The sequence below is a fragment of the Carassius carassius genome, chromosome 42 (genome assembly GCF_963082965.1).
Source record: "Carassius carassius chromosome 42, fCarCar2.1, whole genome shotgun sequence".
NCBI lineage: Eukaryota > Metazoa > Chordata > Actinopteri > Cypriniformes > Cyprinidae > Carassius > Carassius carassius.
The window spans coordinates 14614052-14632588 of record NC_081796.1 but is presented as its reverse complement, the minus strand read 5'-3'; the positions used below and the strand labels follow the sequence as shown (position 1 = coordinate 14632588).

Below are 18537 nucleotides of genomic sequence, written 5' to 3'. Positions count from 1 at the left end.
CAGTGGATTTAAATACATTTTCAGTGCTTAATCACAATATCCTTTTCCCCTTACTTGATCAAAGGGAAAAAGATTTGTCTATTAGCTTAATATCAGTCTTTGCCATTAAGCTAGTCAAATCTACTGTAAAATGCCACTTGAAGTCAACAGAAGAATGTACAATGAGTTCATGAGATCAACACAGTACTGCACAGGGAGCTAAACTATTTCATGTTTCCAAACACTGATTATATCAGCAGCTGTTGACTCACAGCCAAGCTGGCCACACCTTGAGAAAAAAAGGGGAAAAACAGCATCTGATTGGACAGAAATTTTAGTTTACTCACATTTTGTCTCTCGCAGACCTGGTGCAGGTACGCACGTCCTCCAACAATGACGATCTGTGCGTTTCGGGGATTGCTGAGGTACGCGGCCAGCTGTCTTTGTCTTGAACGATACCAGCAGATGTAGAAGAAGATCTTAATCATAATAAATATTATGACGACTCTAAAACAAGACAAAGAACAAGTTTAAAGTCTCAAAAGCATGAGCATGACTTGATATTATTACATCACGTTGCGTGACCATGCCATAAACAAAATTACCAACTAAAGTAAACTGAAAAAAAAAACAAAAAAACAACAACAACAAAATCAACGCTGACACAATGATAAAGCACAAATGAGGCAATGCAAGTGTAATCACATCAAAACTTACATGTACCAGTACAGCTCCATGTTTCTCACCACTTGGTATCAATTACCATAATCAGCTTCCAAGCTCTCAAACAGAAATATGAACCAATAACAGAGAGCTTAGTAAGATCTGCAAAGGAAAATGTCAATTTGAGATCCAGGCAATATTGATTTACTCATGATTATAATAAATCAACCAACCCACATATGAATAATCACTCAACCAGTCAACTGATCTCATGTTTAAAGCAGCTCAGATTCTTATGGTCACACTAGGAACATTTAAAACAGATTTTATTGTAAATATATTGTGTAACAAACAAGGTTGGGTTACTGTTACATAAGCAGAAAACTCCAAACTCTCACAAGCACACGCTTAGTTCACCAACATAAACAAATACACACAAACAAACATCGCATGGGGACACCAGTCCTTTAAATCCACTCATATGGCTTTTTCTAGTTATATAAGGTTAATATAACTTGTCATAAAGAAAAGCAGCTCACCTTTAAACGCGTTTTAAGTGGCGTTATAATCCGTTTTAGGCAGCTATTGAAGCATCTGCTCCTCATGTAAGTTACACGGAGGAAGTCGCTTCGCTAACGGGCTACAAAATATGTTTACCTTCATAAAACGGAAACACCGACTCCTGGGTATAATTTTTCGAGCTGCTCGGCCTTCACTGGCTGCTTTTAGGATGAGTGTGGTTCCTCGCTCTGTTAGTAAACGCTAATACTGGAGAGCCTCAAAGGGCTTCCGAGAAATCTTGAGGGCTGTGTGTTTTTTCCATGAGCAAACGGAGGGATTTTCTTGTAGTTCTTCTGTCTCGCCAGGCGTCTGCACTTCCGTGGAGTCATGGGAGAAGAACGTCAAATTAAAAGTCCTTCATCGTTTATTTTACGTTTTTGTTGTCGTAATATAATCATTTAAATGTAGATGTATTATTTTTTATTATTATTATTTATGTAAGTTTAAAATAAAACCGTAGATATGCTGCTAAGACCTTGCGAGCGTCCATGGATAACGTTAGCTAACGTTATATATTTTATTTGTAATGTTTTATATAATCTTATTTATCATTCGCCTGCTTCGTTTCGTATTGAAAGTTCGAAAGAACGGTTCAAAAATCAAAAATAGAAATAAACCGCGACTTACTTACTTATCTGTTTTTATACAGTCTATGGTTGATATATGTATGTTATTTAACAATCTAATTTCAATATTGCAAGTGAAATAAATCTGGACAATAAAAACAGGTTTGAACTTACATACTACCTGTATATGGGAAATTAAAAGTTAATTTAGTTATATATCCTTGCCATTATTTGTCCACTTGTTCATTTTCTTTTTACCATTTGTTATTCTTCTGTATAACAATGACAATATATATTTTTAAATACATTTTCACTTAATTTAAAAGAAACATGAGGAAATATAAACTTAGTATAGATGAATTTACATTGCATTAAATGTTTCAATGGAAGAACAGCAAAGGTATCAAATTGCTTAATACTCCAGTTACAGTACATTGAATAAAACTGCTTTTCTATACTAATTCTATAATTGATCTTTATTTCAAAGTACAGATTTTATAATAAAAACCATGCAAATCCTTGTACAAAATACAAGATGTTTTAATACAAGCACACTCCAAATATCTAGATCATCACAAGTTTATGTAGACTACTCTGTGGATGATCAATCCAACAAAATTCAAACGTGACAAATCCAATTCCGATTCAGTTAACAAAGCTTAAATTCAATTGTCAGAGCTCGTCTGCTACTGAAATTCCCAATACTGCATAACACTGTTGAAACCCATTTTATCTGTTGTCTTCAATGACGATTGTCCTCCTGGGATACGTGTCTATGTCTACAAAGATATACCTGAATTCATATTTTCCAGTCTCAGGATTCTGTCGGAAGAAGCAGTAGTTTGTCATATATGGGTCTATGTGAAACTAATATAACCATTTTTATTGAGAAGTTTAAATGTACCTCCTTTGATTCAGAATGAACAGTTCCTCGTAATCCTGGTTCAGATCCCTCAATGTAAAATTTCAGCCGCATGTACTTGAGTCCATCCTTCATGTACTCAACATGACTGAAGGAACAATCTTGTTAGCCATTTGTGAAGTGTAACAGAAGTGTTTGTATTAATTTAAAGTCTAAATTTTACCTGACTTGTTGTCTTCTTCCACGCCGACTGGTTTCCCCAAAACCTTTGATGGGCTCTCCAAAAGCTCCAATGACCTTTACATACAGCAAATATCGGATTTAATCAGTCATTTAACATATTGGTTTGTACATCTTTATAGTTTAAAATAAATGAATCACCATATGCTGACCTCTGGGTGAGATCTGCATCTCTCAAAAGCTTGCCCATAAATTTTGCTCGGGCTTGAAGAGGAAAACAGCTCTTGAAAAACCACATACAGCAGTCCACCTAATAAGGATGACAACCAGATCATTTATTAAACTCTTAAACATACACAATTTAATTTAGTATTCTTTAATTGAGCTCTATGATAATACCATCATCAAACAGATGTTTGAACCAGAGCCGGATCATGGTCCCATAAGGCCATGGGTAGACATGTTTAGATCAGTGTTGTAAATGTTAACTAAAACTAAAACAATTCAAATTTAAATACAGCTACTTGGATTAAAATAAAATATAAATATTAGATTAAAAAATGACAAGATATTACACAAAAATCTTAAAAATGGTTAACTAGCTAAAATAAATATAAGTAGTAAAATCTCTAAAACTGAAATAAAAAGATATTAAAACTACAGGTGCATCTAAATAAATTAGAATGTGATGATTTAATTGTGATGATTTTGGCTGACATTTAACAAAAATCCAACAATTCACTGTCTCAACAAATTAGAATACTTCACAAGAAAAAGTATGGCCTTCTGGAAAGTATGTTCATTTACTGTACATGTACTCAATCCTTGGTAGGGGCTCCTTTTGCTGTAATTACTGCCTCAATTCGGCGTGGCATGGAGGTGATCAGATTGTGGCACTGCCTGGCACAGCCCAGGTTTCTTTGACAGTGGCCTTCAGCTCATCTGCATTTTCTGGTCTCTTGTTTCTCATCCCCCTCTTGACAATAGCCCATAGATTCTCTCTGGGGTTCAGGTCTGGTGAGTTTGCTGACCAGTCAAGCACACCAACACCATGGTCATTTAACCAACTTTTGGTGCTTTTGGCAGTGTGGGCAGGTGCCAAATCCTGCTGGAAAATGAAATCAGCATCTTCAAAAAGCTGGTCAGCAGAAGGAAGCATGAAGTGCTCCAAAATTTCTTGGTAATCGGTTGCAGTGACTTTGGTTTTCAAAAACCACAATGGACCAACACCAGTAGATGACACTGCACCCCAAACCATCACAGATTGTGGAAACTTAACACTGGACTTCAAGCAACGCATCTAAGACGCATCTGATGTTGTCTGTGGTTCAGCAAATTCCTTGAAACATCTGTGTGTGGTGGCTCTTGATGCCTTGACCCCAGCCTCAGGCCATTCCTTGTGAAGTTTACTCAAATTCTTGAATCGATTTTGCTTGACAATCCTCATAAGGCTGTGGTTCTCTCAGTTAGTTGTGCATCTTTTTCTTCCACACTTTTTTCTTCTACTCAACTTTCTGTTAACATGCTTGGATACAGCACTCTGTGAACAGCCAGCTTCTTTGGCAATGCATGTTTTTGGCTTTCCCTCCTTGTGAAGGGTGTCAATGATTGTCTTCTGGACAACTGTCAGTTTAGCAGTCTTCCCCATGATTGTGTAGCCTAGTGAACCAAACTGAGAGACCATTTTGAAGGCTCAGGAAACCTTTGCCGGTGTTTTGAGTTGATTAGCTGATTGGAATGTTACCATATTAAAATTTGTCAATAGAGTGAATTGGTAGGTTTTTGTTAAATGTGAGCCAAAATCATCACAATTAAAAGAACCAAAGACTTAAGCCGAGTTCAGACTGCACGATTTTCAAAGTAGTCGGGTCACTGTTCTTTTCACACTGCATGACTATCTTGGCTAGCATTCAGTCGCTGCTGTGTCACTGCATGACTTTACAATAGGAAGAATCGCCAACAACTCTGTCTCTTCCCCGAACTCCCTGCTGCTCTGTATCTTGCGCCCCCATTGGCTGTCGGTCATCGCCGATGTAGTTTTCTGTCAGAACACTTTTCACACAGCATGATTTTGAATCACCGACAGGTCCAGATATTTAGCATGCTAAATATCTCACGGGCGTCTGCTACTCATCGGTGTTTCTTTAAGATCAGGTCTTTGCTCATTCACACACTCACTTGAATGAGCACTGATTTGCCTATGATTTCGGGCATTTGTCAGCGATTTCTCAAAACCTGGCGGAGAGCCAAAATCGGGGCTAAAATCGTGCAGTCTGAACTCGTCTTTAAACTACTTCAGTCTGTGTGCATTGAATTAAGGTCCCTCAGCATGATGGTCCAATCCAGCCCTGGTTCTTGCCAAATCAAACACATCATGTCACCTGTTACACTGAGTCCAATGAGCACCACAATCAAATAGGTGAAGTCTTTGCCAGCTTGTTTGACTGTTGAGGAAAGATAAAACAGAATCAGACGTTTAAATACTGAATAGCTATAATGAATCTTATAATGAAACATCATGTAAACACTACAGAAGGTTTTGCCACAAACTCAACTGACAAGTAATTGCACAGAAATTATAAATAGTTTAAAGACAAATAAACAGCACAAATATCCCTCTAAAGTGGAAGTGAAGCAGTCAGTTAAGTTTATTATTTAGCCATGATAAAAAAAATAAATAAAGCTTTGGGTAGCACTTTACAATAAAGTCCCGTTAGTTAGTTAATACAACAGTTAATAATAAGTAACAAATAGGAATATATTTGTAAAGCATTTATTAAAATTTTCTAATGTTACTTTATGTCAGCTCTGGTCCATTTAATATTATCAGCAGACACAACTTTTGATTTATTTATGTTGTGCTGCACGTAACGTTACCTTTCTGCGCCGCAGACGGGATTGGAGGTGTGTGGGAACTTCTGGAAACTGACACCTGGTCCGTGTCCTTCTGCCCACCGCTCCTACTACAGACATGAACTCCTGTGTAAAGCGAGCGAGAGGGATAAAATGTCCACGTGGATGCAGGACATCGGGGTGTTTGAAAAACAGGTGAAGCGGAGATGTGTTGTGGTAATCTGACATGCACACGGTTTAATATATGCTGCAGACACTTCGACGTTCGTCCGATTCTGAAGACAGAATACATCATGATTCCTTCTAGTATAAATTACCTATCTAGAAAGTTAACCTATACGATGAACTGCGCATAACTCTAAATTATGATTATATTTTTGAAGCTGACTTTCACATGTCTTATTATCGTTTACAGTCACTACCATTAGTTGTTCGCTTCACGCCTTCCGCCTTCATTTTTTCAAAATAAAAGCCCCGATTCACGTAAAGAGGTGCTCAGAATTTTATCACTAGACTTTTTCTTTTGTTAGTAAAATATATAACTGTAAAACTAACAAACGCTAAACGCTTTTACAATATTTAAAGACGTTGCATTTTAAAATTCTAGAAACCACACCTATAACCACACCTGTAATTAAAATAATGTAAATCCTGCTGGGGGGGACAAAAACAGCTAAAACCAGCCTAACCTGGTTTTAGCTGGTTTAAGATGGAAGTAGCTGGTTTTAGCTGGTCTACCAGGCTAGCTAAGCTGATTTTAGCTGGTTGGCAGCTAGTCTCCCAGCCTGACCAGCTAAGACCAGCCAAAACCATTCTAAACCCAGCCTGTTGACCAGTTATGACCAGTCTGGACAACCAGCTAAAACAAGGAAACCAGCTTAGGATGGTTTTAGCTGTATTTGTTTATTTTATTTTATTTTATTTTATTATATATATATATATATATATATTTTTTTTTTTCTTTTTTTTTTTTTTTTCCATTTTCCAGCATGGTAATAGCCTACAAAAACAAAACTGGCTCAAACTACATATGTTCATTTATGTTTTATAACATAATCTGAACCTTTGAACATTTCTAAAACATAAAACAATACTGAAATACAATCGGGTCAAGTTGTGGAATATTATTTTTCTACTTTCAACAGACTTCATTAGCAAATCTCTGTCAGCAACTTAATAATAAACATACACTTAGTTTTTGGAATTACTCATTTAACTTTTCCATACCAACTCTATTTACAATGCTATTTCCATTATTAAATACAAACCCTTGTAGGAACATCCTGGATTTATTTGACATTTGTATTCCATAATCTGCTCAATTTTGTTTCAGTTCCCATTTCCATTCATCTACGAGTGTCCATATACCTTTATTAATCAGTGCATACATATCAGCCTAACTTACCAGACAACACATACTTTAAAAACATCTTTTTTTTTTAAATGTTACTAGAAAGTCACTTTCAAAGTAGTCCAACAGAATATGTTTGTATCACTTTATTTAAAACAACCTGTCCAGCATAAATCAAATATATTAATGAAATACGTTGTGTCAAATTAATAGGTTTCTCAAATCGTAAGTAGAAGGGAAATAATATGATATGGTGTGCAACTTGATACCAATTCTTAGAAAATCTTGCTCGGCACACTTAACATTATATTCATGACCGTAATTGACCTTAATGTTGAACATTAAGAGAATAAGTCTCGTGTTTAAACATTTGAGATGCTAGTCAGAGATATCTAACTAGGTCACAGTAAAATCACTCCTGTAAAAGGAGGATTACAAACTACACCTGTTTATCAGTTGGTTCAAGTATCGCACCGTATGGTTTGAGAACATTTTAAAGGTCTTGAACTATGCTTCTCGCAAAGTAAAAACGTTATGCACCCACTCAGGACATTACAGTTTGTATTGAAAAATAATCTGAGCTTTACAATTATCAAATCAGAAGAAACAAAAACATGTCTCTTATTCCACTGAATGAAATGAAATGTACATCAGTTTGTATATTCAGTTTCAGTCCAGTGTCCGAAAATTTGTTTTAGTTCCCAAGAGCTTCACAGTATCAGCTACTTTTAGAAGAGTTGGTGTCAAGATATTCCCCATCAAATTCTAAAAATGGACCATGTAGCAAGCTGTCACAAAGTCACACCCCTTCAAATTCTTTGAGGCTGTTTCCACAAGATGTCAGTCAGGAGAGGTGTAAGGTATGATGTAACAACCTGCAAGGAAATGAACACACTGTTAAACTTCAGATCTAAAATATGGATTTCATTCACATTCATATTCATGTTTAAAAGAACGAACGAGTTACACTGTTCAAATATTTGTGTTCAGGTTGGTATGATTTTTTAATGATTATGAAAAAAAATATCTTATGCTCATTAAGGCTGCATTTATTTGATCATAAATAAGTAAAAAAATAAAATATGTTGTCATCTGTATAAGTAAAATATTCTATATATTTTAAAATAAACATTTTCAGCATCAATACTCCAGTCTTCAGTGTCACATGATCCTTCAAAGATCATTCTAATATGCTGATTTTGTGCTTAAGAAGCATTTCTTGGAATTTTTTTTTAAATTTTTATTCTTCAGGTTTTTTTTATGAATAGAAAGTCTAAAAGGACAGCACTGATTAGAAATTGAAATCTTTTGTAACATTATAAATGTCTGTGCTGTCACTTCTGATCATTTTAATGCATCCTATTAAAGTATTAATTTCTTCCATTCCAAACTTTATACTGTAGTATAAATGCTTCAGAAAAAGTGTCAAACACATGGAAGCTTGTTTTCACCACTGGTAAAAAAAAAAAAAAAAAAAAAAATATATATATATATATATATATATACATATATATAGACAGATATAAACTCTACAGTAGGTATAAGGTATAGATATAAACTCAAAACTATAAACTCACAAAATAAGCTTGCAATTCTATTAGAAGTCTGAATTGTGAGAGAGCCATCAATTGTTCCAAACAACAGCAACTGAGAGCCTTTATATGTATATATATGTATATGTAAATACATTGGATCTTTCATGTAAATGAAAGATCCAATAGTTTAATCATAGATAGTATATTATAAATTTTATGATTTATCGAATTGTAATGGTAAACTCAGTATTGTGAGATATAAATGTGCAATTCTGAGAAAAAAGTCAGAATTGTGAGAGAAACGTCTCAGTTCTCAGAACTGTGAAAAAAGGTTTGAATTGTGTGATAATCACAATTTTTTAAATATATTTTTTATTATTACAAAATGAGTCTTTGAAATGTGTGCCACACATTAAATTACATTTTTAACTAATAAAACATTTAAAAGTATATAACATCGAAACATATAAAAGTAAAAAGCTGGAACTAACCTTTTTGTGCCTTCCATCTCAGATGACATTTTGTCTACATTTAACAAGAAAGCGTAAATTCACCCATAATGTAAATTCACTCATTAATTAAAAGCATTTATTTTTTACTTGTTTATATAGTTTCGATTCTAAAACAAAAATGTCAAGAAGACAATGGGCAAAAACACTGACAATTCATTTGACTTAGTATGGTAACTTTAGTTAAAAAATGTAGCTTGATAAAACAGGGACATTTGACATATATTGTGTATCTGTGTTTGTGTGTGTGTCCGTGTGTGTGTGTGTGTGTGTGTGTGTGTGTGTGTGTGTGTGTGTGTGAGAGAGAGAGAGAGAGAGAGAGAGAGAGAGGTGTTTTAATGTCTTGTAATTGAGGTTTTATAACATTCTGTTGATATCACATCTGATATTCACCGCAGGTTAATGGATCACACAAAAGCATGAAAAGTAAACATAACAAGATTTATCATTACTAATGTCATTATTAAATATCATAAACTCTGCTTGTATTGGTGATTCAGCTGTTGAACAAATCATCTACAAAAGTTTGAACACTGTTAACATACAAAGTGTGCTGTGTGCTACTAAAATGTAGCAACATAAACAACTTCATCTGAAAGAGTTTACAGTATTTCTAAAATTATTTATGTAAAGGAATATTCCTAATTAGTTTAATTGAATCATAGATGGTATACATTTTATGATTTATTGAATTATGGAATTGAATAGGATAAGCATGCAGATCGTAAACTAGGAAAGGAAAAGGGCTTAATGTCATTCCATTTATTATATACAGTACTGTGCAGAAGTCTTAGGCCACTAGTATTTTCACCAACAAAAAAATCTTTTGCTGGAGTGTGTCAGTAGGAAATATCAGTTTAAATTTCCAAACATTATTTTTGCTATTAAATGTAATAATCTAGTGAGATTTTTGTGTGCACAAGGAGTCTGACAACAGCCAGTGCTCCACACAGAGATCTGATCTCATCATCATTCAGTCTGTCTGGAATAACATGAAGAAACAGAACAAACTGAGACAGACTCAATCCAGATGAACTGTATATATATATAAAATAATAAATATATATGAATAAAAAATATATTAATAACGTTAAACCTATTTACACTAAATTAGACTTGGATTTGATGCTGTACCTAAATGCACAGTCCCTCACTTTAAAAATGAGAAAGAAAACATGCATGCAAATCATAACTTAAAGTGACTGACAAATATGTGGATAGAGAGCTTTTGGTAAAGGTCACAAAAAAAAGCATTTTAACAAATAAAACGACAACTTTTGGTTGCAAAGCACGGCAATAAAATGCATGCAATACAACAGTCCTGAATTCACCTCTATACACATAAATCAACAAACTTCCATGTAATGTTCTGGAATCCTAAATAAGTAACCTTAAAAAAGGCAGTGTGCCTAAATAAGGAACTACACGTTAAAGCGATTTCATCACAGTCACTTCCTTTGTTACCGAATCCATGTCCTCCTTTACATCTGCAAGATGTTTTGATAAATTTAGCATGTTATTATCATGCTGGTGTATTTCTCCAGTCCACATTTTCATATTTCATTGAAGCCCATTCGTACTGATCCAGGATTGCACTATTTTCAAGAAGTCTACATGATGGAGACAATGCATGATGGGAGATGAGAAAAAAACACAGCGTTGCACATTACAGAGTACGACACACACAAAATCATTTGCAAAGCACAAACATAACAAAATCACCATTAATATGAAAAAATGCTGCTTTTGTAGATGATTAAGACTGACCAAAAAAAATCATTTTTAAAAGTATAAAGCACATCAGTTAAAATGCATTGGAAAACTATTTGGAATTTGTGTTTCTTGACATTTTAAGTTGATATTTCAACAAAAAGGAAGCTTCTCTCATTATTTAGTTTCTTCTGTGCAACATAGAAAGGTGAATTTTTGAAGAATATAATGATAGTGAATGATAGTGTTGCTATTGTTATTAATTAAAATTGTAATTGAAATTTTTGTAATTAAAGCTAAAAGTGGGGTCAAACTATAGCTGAACTTCAAACAACATTAAAAACGTAAACATTTGCAAACGTAAAAATTGCAAATGTTACTTATTTGCCAGCCAACTTAAATGAATATGTTGAAGTGCTAAAATTACTAAAAAAATATATAGAAATTAAATATGTAGAAATAAGAAACTGACAAAAGCACATAACAAAAAGATTTTAAACTTTGAAATCTGAATACATATATACACGGCTTAATTCTAAATATGAATAAATACTATAATAATATATTAATATTAAGAAATACTGAAATAAATAAATAAATGACCAAATCACTAAAACATTAATTAAAATGAAATCTATAAATGTTAATTTGTAGAAATGTAAATTTGCAACTAACTGACATACGTACTATACAATTACTAAAACACTAAAAATACTGAAATAAATATATATAAGCAAATTACAATGTATATACATAAAAACACAAGGCATAAGTCAATTCTAAATATTAATAAATACTAAAACAGTATATTAATAATACTAAAATAACACTGGTAAATGATTCTTCGTCATTTTGGACAAGGTAGCCCAAGTATTCTACAAAATTTCACCTTTTGTGTTTCACTGAAGAAAGTCGGTCAGGGTGAGTAAATAACATTTTTAAAAGCACCTTCTATTTGTGTTCACAAACTACAATTTTAATGTCATTAGGGTTGAGTGATGACTTAGTGTAAGAAAGACAAGCACAGATGGCCCATACTTTTTACCATCTTGTAAGCAATACTTAAATTTGCCTTTGACTGGGTCTGTAATGCCTTTCAGTTTTTATTTCCTTAATTAAAACCATCAAATTGATTCCATGCACATCAGAACTGAACATGATAACATACAAAAGAAATGAAAGAAAGCTAAAATGACAAGCAACATATAATAGGATCTCACCAATAAACAAGATGGTCAACAAGTCCTAATGATGACCATCTCAGTGACAATGAAGGGTTTTGACAAAACAGAAATAAAATAGTACAGAAACAAATAACACTGACTCACAGTGACTAGACAAACATTTAAATACATGAAATGAAGTGTGTTTAAAGAGTCTTACCTTCAGATTGTCTGTTACACCCTAGTTGTGTTGTACTCAGATTCATGTTTGTTTAGAGACCCAATGAGGCAGAACCTGGAATATCATTGCTTTTATGTTTAATATCATGGTATTTGTTGCGTAAGGAATTATAATGCACATTTCATTTGTTTGGGGTCTAGTTCTTTTGCATCTTGTCAGGAGAGCATTAAAAAACATGCCCGAAATGTGCACGTATACAATCTATTTTTTTTTTTTTACACTGAAAATCACTTCATAAAGCTTTAAGCCATTTTCAAGAATTGGACGAATAGAAACACTCTTTGTTTCTCTTAGGGATGCTTATTTTGCAACTGTTCAAAAGTTTGGGGTCAGTAAGTTTTTAAAATGTTTTTGAAAAAGGTCTTTTTATGCTCATCAAGGCTGCATTTATTTGATAAACAACAACAACAACGACAACAACAACAAAAAGAACTGCAATATTTTACAGTTTAAAACAACTGTTTCCTTTTTGAATATATTTTAAAATGTAATTAATTCCTGTGATGACAAAGCTGAAATTTCAGCATAATTACTCCAGTGTTCAGTATCACATGATTACACACACACACACACACACACACACACACACACACACACACACACACACACACACACAGTTGTTGCTTAATATTTTGCTTAATATTTTAATGCATTTTATTTCAGGTTTCTGTGATGAATAGAACAATTTAAAGAACAGCATTTATTTGAAATGGGAATGTCTTTACTGACATTTTTGATCAGCTGAATGTATACTCCCAGAATAAAAGTATTAATATCTTTAAAAATATAATTCTTACTGACTAAAACTGTATTAAACTAAACTAAAACCAAATCAAATTATATAATTATAAATTAAATGATATATATACTGTATATATATAATACAAAGTACACGCACATTTTTTTTTTTACTTTTCCTTATGTTTTACCGTTCTTATTACTATTTTAAACTAATGCTAAATAAAAAGCAAATAAAATTGACTAATGTGTTAAAAACATGCTAAAGCAGTTAATTAATATCTGAAGTTAATATACAAAGACAAGCCTAAAATTAAAAAAGAATTTAAAAAAATAAAATTCTTACTAACCCCCAAACTTCTGAACACTGTACATCATCAAAACTGAAGCCATTTCGATAATTTCAATATAATATAACCTCTGAAAATGAACCTCTGAAGAAAAACAAAAAAATGTGTTCATTATCCCTCAGTTCCATCTTCATGCAGCATGTCTATAGCTGAACATTAATCTTAAGATGTCAGCTTTACTGATAGAGGCCTGTAAACATGCAGCAGGCATATTCTTGAAGCATCTTCTTCATCTCTTTTACAAACTCGACTCTGACAATGACAGCTGTCTTAGTGACAAAAAGAGACGACCAAAGCAAAAAAAGAATGAAATAATAAAAAAAAAAGTGAAAAGAAAAAAAAAATCAGTGGGAGGCTGAGAAGAGAAGCTAAAAAGGAATAAAAATAACTAAAAGTGGGAGTAAATCATTCTAAAATATGCAATAAGTAGATTTTTTTTTATCATCAAAATCAATGGATACTGACCGCTGCACTGCTTTCTCGTGTCTGGACAGCCTGTGGCTGGTGGTGGGCACTTCCTCCAGGTCATCGTCCAGGTCACAGGCATCCGCGGCTTCTTGTGAGTAGGTGTGTCTCATTACCAGAATGTTCCTGCGGTTGGTTTGGGGAGGAAGCGTCCGCATGGGCTGTGGTGGGAGGTCTGTCGGGATGGCGGCCGTCGCCTCGCGGGTGCTCAGGTTGGTGCGGCTGCCCTTGCTATTGGACAGCTGCGAGGAGCCGCAGTGATGCTCATGGACGCAGCGCGAGGAGGCACACCGGAGCTTGTGGTAGCTCTCAAAGTCCTCGGCCAGCTCGGCCAGGTCCGTGGAGGTGGCTGCCGCGCTGCGGAGAGTGCAGAGCTCGTAATGCGGCGGCTCCTGGAACACCTCCTGGAACATGGTGGGGTCAAAGTCCTCCCGCCTCAGGATGTACTTCTTCCGCGGCTGCTTGATTTGGACGATCACCGATATGACGAGTAGGATCAGTACAATGCAGCATGTTACGCCGATGATGGTGCCGTTGGTGTTGTTGAGGTTGTCCAGGATGTTGGCTTTCCGCTTTTCTGGAAAACACAACAGAAAGCGTAATAAATTATTACTGCAGGCATGCAATGTCATCGCAGGTTAGCTTCTGTTGAAACTGTTGTACCAAAGAGATTACAAACAGCACGCAGAAGTAGTAAATCATTCTAATGGGAGAGCTTTGACATTTATGTAGCACAGTGAGTGTATAACATCTGTGCTGGCTTTGGTTCAACGGAGAGGAGCATTTGTATTCAGAGGTGCAGACAAACCACAAATGGCTTTATGATATGTTTTCAAAATGAAACATGGCGTTATTGTACTAAAACCAAAACAAATCATTGAAATATTTTCTGCAAATTTTTTTATTTTTTGAATAATTATTTCATAGTATTTATTGTAGTATTGTAATTAATGATTTAGTTTTTTGTTCGTACTGTTTATCTTGGTCTGAGATTGAATTATTATATAATCTGCGTTGCATTCTAAAGCTGACATGTATTATGTGATATGTGATACATGCTGTTTCCATTAAATAATTAAATAAATATTCAATAAATAACACAAATTTATTATTTAGTCATTTTACTTTCTTATTTCTAATTTCTTACTGTTCATCTTGATCTGAGGAAAATATTAAGCACTGTATTATATAGTTGTTTTTATATTTATTTATTATATTTGTTATTTTTTTCAAACATTAATTACTTCGTACCATTTATTTTGTATTGTTTTTGAACTTTTCCTTATATTTCACTGCTCTTCTTATTACTATTTTAAACTAATGCTAAATAAAAAGATGTGATTTAATCTTTTAACCAATCTTTAGAAAGCAAAAGCAAATAGCAATACAATTGACTTTGTAAATATGTTAAAAACATGTTAAAAAGAGTTAATTAATATCTGAAGTTAACATACAACGGCCACCCTGAAAAATCTACAATTTTCATTGAACCCCCTAAACTAATATAATTAAATTAAATTGAGTGTTTATTATATCACATACATTATACATTTAATTAAAACCAGTAATGATGGACAAATATCAAGGATGCTCAAAGTTTAAGTTGAAATATTTTCTGATTTAATGAGCAAAAAACTAATTTTATGTATTTACTTACTTTTGTAAAAAAAAACTCTCTGTGTTAAAACACCACTCCCGTATCCTCTATAAGGAGGCTCCCGGCATTATTTCCAAAACTCATTTATTTCAGCTTGGACAGCTTATGTGAAATATAAGCACAGATATAGCCGAACTGCACTTTGGAATTGATGCTATTATTCAAACCCAGCCTGAACCGCAGTCATTCACATGTACAAATGGATTTCTAGTGGCCAGCTCATTTTTCTTAGCGTCATTACAGTAGCATATGCAAAGACAATCAATGAACCCCAGCACAGAGGTTCGAAAGCTTTATAACAAGGTCTTTCTTAACAGCTGTATGTTCTTGAAAGCATTAAGAGTTTGTTGACAAGCTATCAAGCGTGAAGGGGGCAAACATTAAGACAATGCTTCTCTCCAAGTATTGATTTTCTTTTAGAGAAAAACGAAGGCCAATATCTCCACATAGAAACCTCTAAACATTGAGAGGATATAATAAATAAATAAAAAAATAGCACAATTTACCTTTGCAGTGGTTTTCGTCCCAAGGGTAGACGCAGTTCTGGACTCCGTTGCACACCAGTGTGTTGTTGATACACATGTTACTATGGCAAAAAAAAGTATCTGCCTCACAGGGAGCTGATGGGAGGGAAAAACAGATAACAGATAATACTAATGTCATATTACACTTCATTTCTTCCTGTTAATAAGATGCTGTCCATAATCTCACCCTCTGAACACAATTAATCTAACAGATCACACTGGATGTCTATCTGACTGTCTGTGCATCAATACGGTTTAAATTTAGAAACCCATTACTCAATCCAACCAAATCAAATTCTGTTGCCTTCTGCTAGACATGAATTTTAATCCAGCTTTTCAAATATGCATGGAAACAAGTCTGTAGAAGCTGCGCAGATATCTTGTAATATTTCTATTTCTATTATTCTGGTTTAACCCAAGAAAGAGTATAGGCATATACACTGAATTAAAAATCCTTAAAGGGATAGTTCACCCAATTTTTTTTTATTTTGTCATCATTTATTCACTCTCATGTTGTTCCAAACCTCTGTAAGTTGAACACAAAATAAGATATTTTGAAGAATGTTGTTAACCAAACTGTTGCTGGTAGCCATTGACTTCCATAGTATGGAGAAAAATAAAAAAACAGATTACTGGAAGACAATGGCTTACCAGCGACTGTTTGGTTATTAACAAATTCATACAGGTTTGGAACAACATGAGGGTTAGTAAAGGGTTAGTAACCATTTTTGGGTGAACTATCCCTTAAAATAGATTACACATTCTGAGATAATTTCACAAGTTTCTCTTAATTGTCTAGATGTAACCCAGGCACAAACTGCAAGTATAATATTTCCAAAAGTGCTAACATCACTTAAGATCAAAGAAGATGAATCCAATATTTGTGTCAAGTGTAAAAAATACATTAGGGTGGGTGTTTGAACACTATACATTTGAGCTTAAAAATGAATAAATGTCTTTGAAATCATTAAATGTTAAATGAGAAAGTATTCATAAAGAGAATCTCTCATAACATTTACATTATCAGCAGACTCGATTAAAGGTGACTTTCAGAATGGGCGGAGCTTCGGCCTCAATCACCTCGCATACCTCACACACCCACCAATGTGTTCCCACCAGTTCCCACATACCTCACGTGACATGCTTATTTTGCAGTCTGCAAAGAACATAGATCACACAGTTTGAAAAAAAACAAAAAAAAAAAAATACTTTTCAATAACACAGCTTCAAGGCTGACTTGATGTAGCTTTGGATTTATTAATGACCTTATTCCCAAGATGATCCCAGGTGAGAAATAACAACATAAATTAGGATGAGTCATCATTCCAGAAGTGCTGTCCTCAGTACTCTGGACTTCATATTCTGATTCAGTTTCACTTTCCACCACAAGGTAGCGCTGCAGGCCTGTACTTCTCATAAGTAAGTCACTTAACTAGACTGGACTTTATTTAAATGTAATTCAACCTCCTTAAATATAAATTTCTTGGGACCTTAAGAAACACCTTACAGTAAGGTCTCATTTGTTAACCTTAGTTAATGCATGGGCAAATTTTAACCACCATTTAGCTATATATATATATATATATATATATATATATATATATATATATACTGTACAGACCAAAAGTTTGGAAACACCTTCTCATTCAAAGAGTTTTCTTTATTTTCATGACTATGAAAATTGTAGAGTCACACTGAAGGCATCAAGGGCTATTTGACCAAGAAGGACAGTGATGGGGTGCTGCGCCAGATGACCTGGCCTCCACAGTCACCGGACCTGAACCCAATCGAGATGGTTTAGGGGTGAGCTGGACCGCAGACTGAAGGGAAAAGGGACAACAAGTGCTAAGCATCTCTCTGAGAACTCCTTCAAGACTGTTGGAAGACCATTTCAGGTGACTACCTCTTGAAGCTCATCAAGAGAATGCCAAGAGTGTGCAAAGCAGTAATCAAAGCAAAAGGTGGCTACTTTGAAGAACCTAGAATGTGACATATTTTCAGTTGTTTCACACTTTTTTGTTATGTATATAATTCCATATATAATTCCACATGTGTTAATCCATAGTTTTGATGCCTTCAGTGTGAATCTACAATATATACTATATATATATATATATATATATATATATATAAAATTATAAAAGATAAAACTTTTGATTAAAAAAGTATTAGTAAATGTTTAAATTTATATTAGTCAGATTAAGAAAGATGTTATTTTCATTGTTAGTTCGTGCTAACTATTTTAGTTGTTAACAAATGAAACCTTAATGCAAAAACATTACCATGAAAGTAGCTAGTAACCTGTGCATTAAAAATTTTTACAAGGAAAAGAAGAAGGGGAAAAAACACCAATGTGGACAAGTTATCACTTTCTAAAAACATAAATCCAGATATTAAACGATTAAAATACTTTTTGGTTTAATTAGTATTATATGTAAAAATCTGGACAAACATAATGAAATTTAGCCATTGGACACGAAATGCACAGCAACATGTTTTTATTCAGTGCTTTTTGTCTTGTTTTCCAGCACAAAGATCTACACATTCTTAAATCAAGATACGTATGTATATATATATATATACTGTACAGACCAAAAGTTTGGAAACACCTCATTCAAAGAGTTTTCTTT

At 33.9% G+C, this 18537-nt stretch overlaps 2 protein-coding genes across 3 annotated transcripts in view; both read right to left on the bottom strand.

Moving 5' to 3' along the window:
* Positions 1 to 2227: 2227 nt before the first annotated feature.
* Positions 2228 to 6124, bottom strand: timm21 (translocase of inner mitochondrial membrane 21). Its single transcript, XM_059534430.1, has 6 exons — positions 5689 to 6124; positions 5193 to 5255; positions 3024 to 3121; positions 2855 to 2928; positions 2674 to 2779; positions 2228 to 2591 (listed from the first exon to the last, which is right to left on the bottom strand). The coding sequence occupies exons 1-6, from the start codon at positions 5957 to 5959 to the stop codon at positions 2499 to 2501; spliced, it is 705 nt and encodes a 234-aa protein (XP_059390413.1). The 5' UTR covers positions 5960 to 6124; the 3' UTR covers positions 2228 to 2498.
* Positions 6125 to 9886: 3762 nt separating this feature from the next.
* Positions 9887 to 18537, bottom strand: part of LOC132124035 (neuropilin and tolloid-like protein 1) — a 110206-nt gene continuing 101555 nt past the window's right edge. Inside the window, exons 8-10 of one of the 2 annotated variants that reach the window (XM_059534772.1) lie at positions 15890 to 16003; positions 13727 to 14303; positions 9887 to 10669 (exon numbers count right to left, since the gene is read on the bottom strand). In XM_059534772.1, coding sequence (XP_059390755.1) covers positions 10582 to 10669; positions 13727 to 14303; positions 15890 to 16003 — 779 coding nt within the window. In that variant the 3' untranslated portion in view covers positions 9887 to 10581. Of the gene's footprint in view, positions 10670 to 12152; positions 12228 to 13726; positions 14304 to 15889; positions 16004 to 18537 lie in introns of those variants that run through there. The other variant, XM_059534768.1, reaches the window with a different exon arrangement.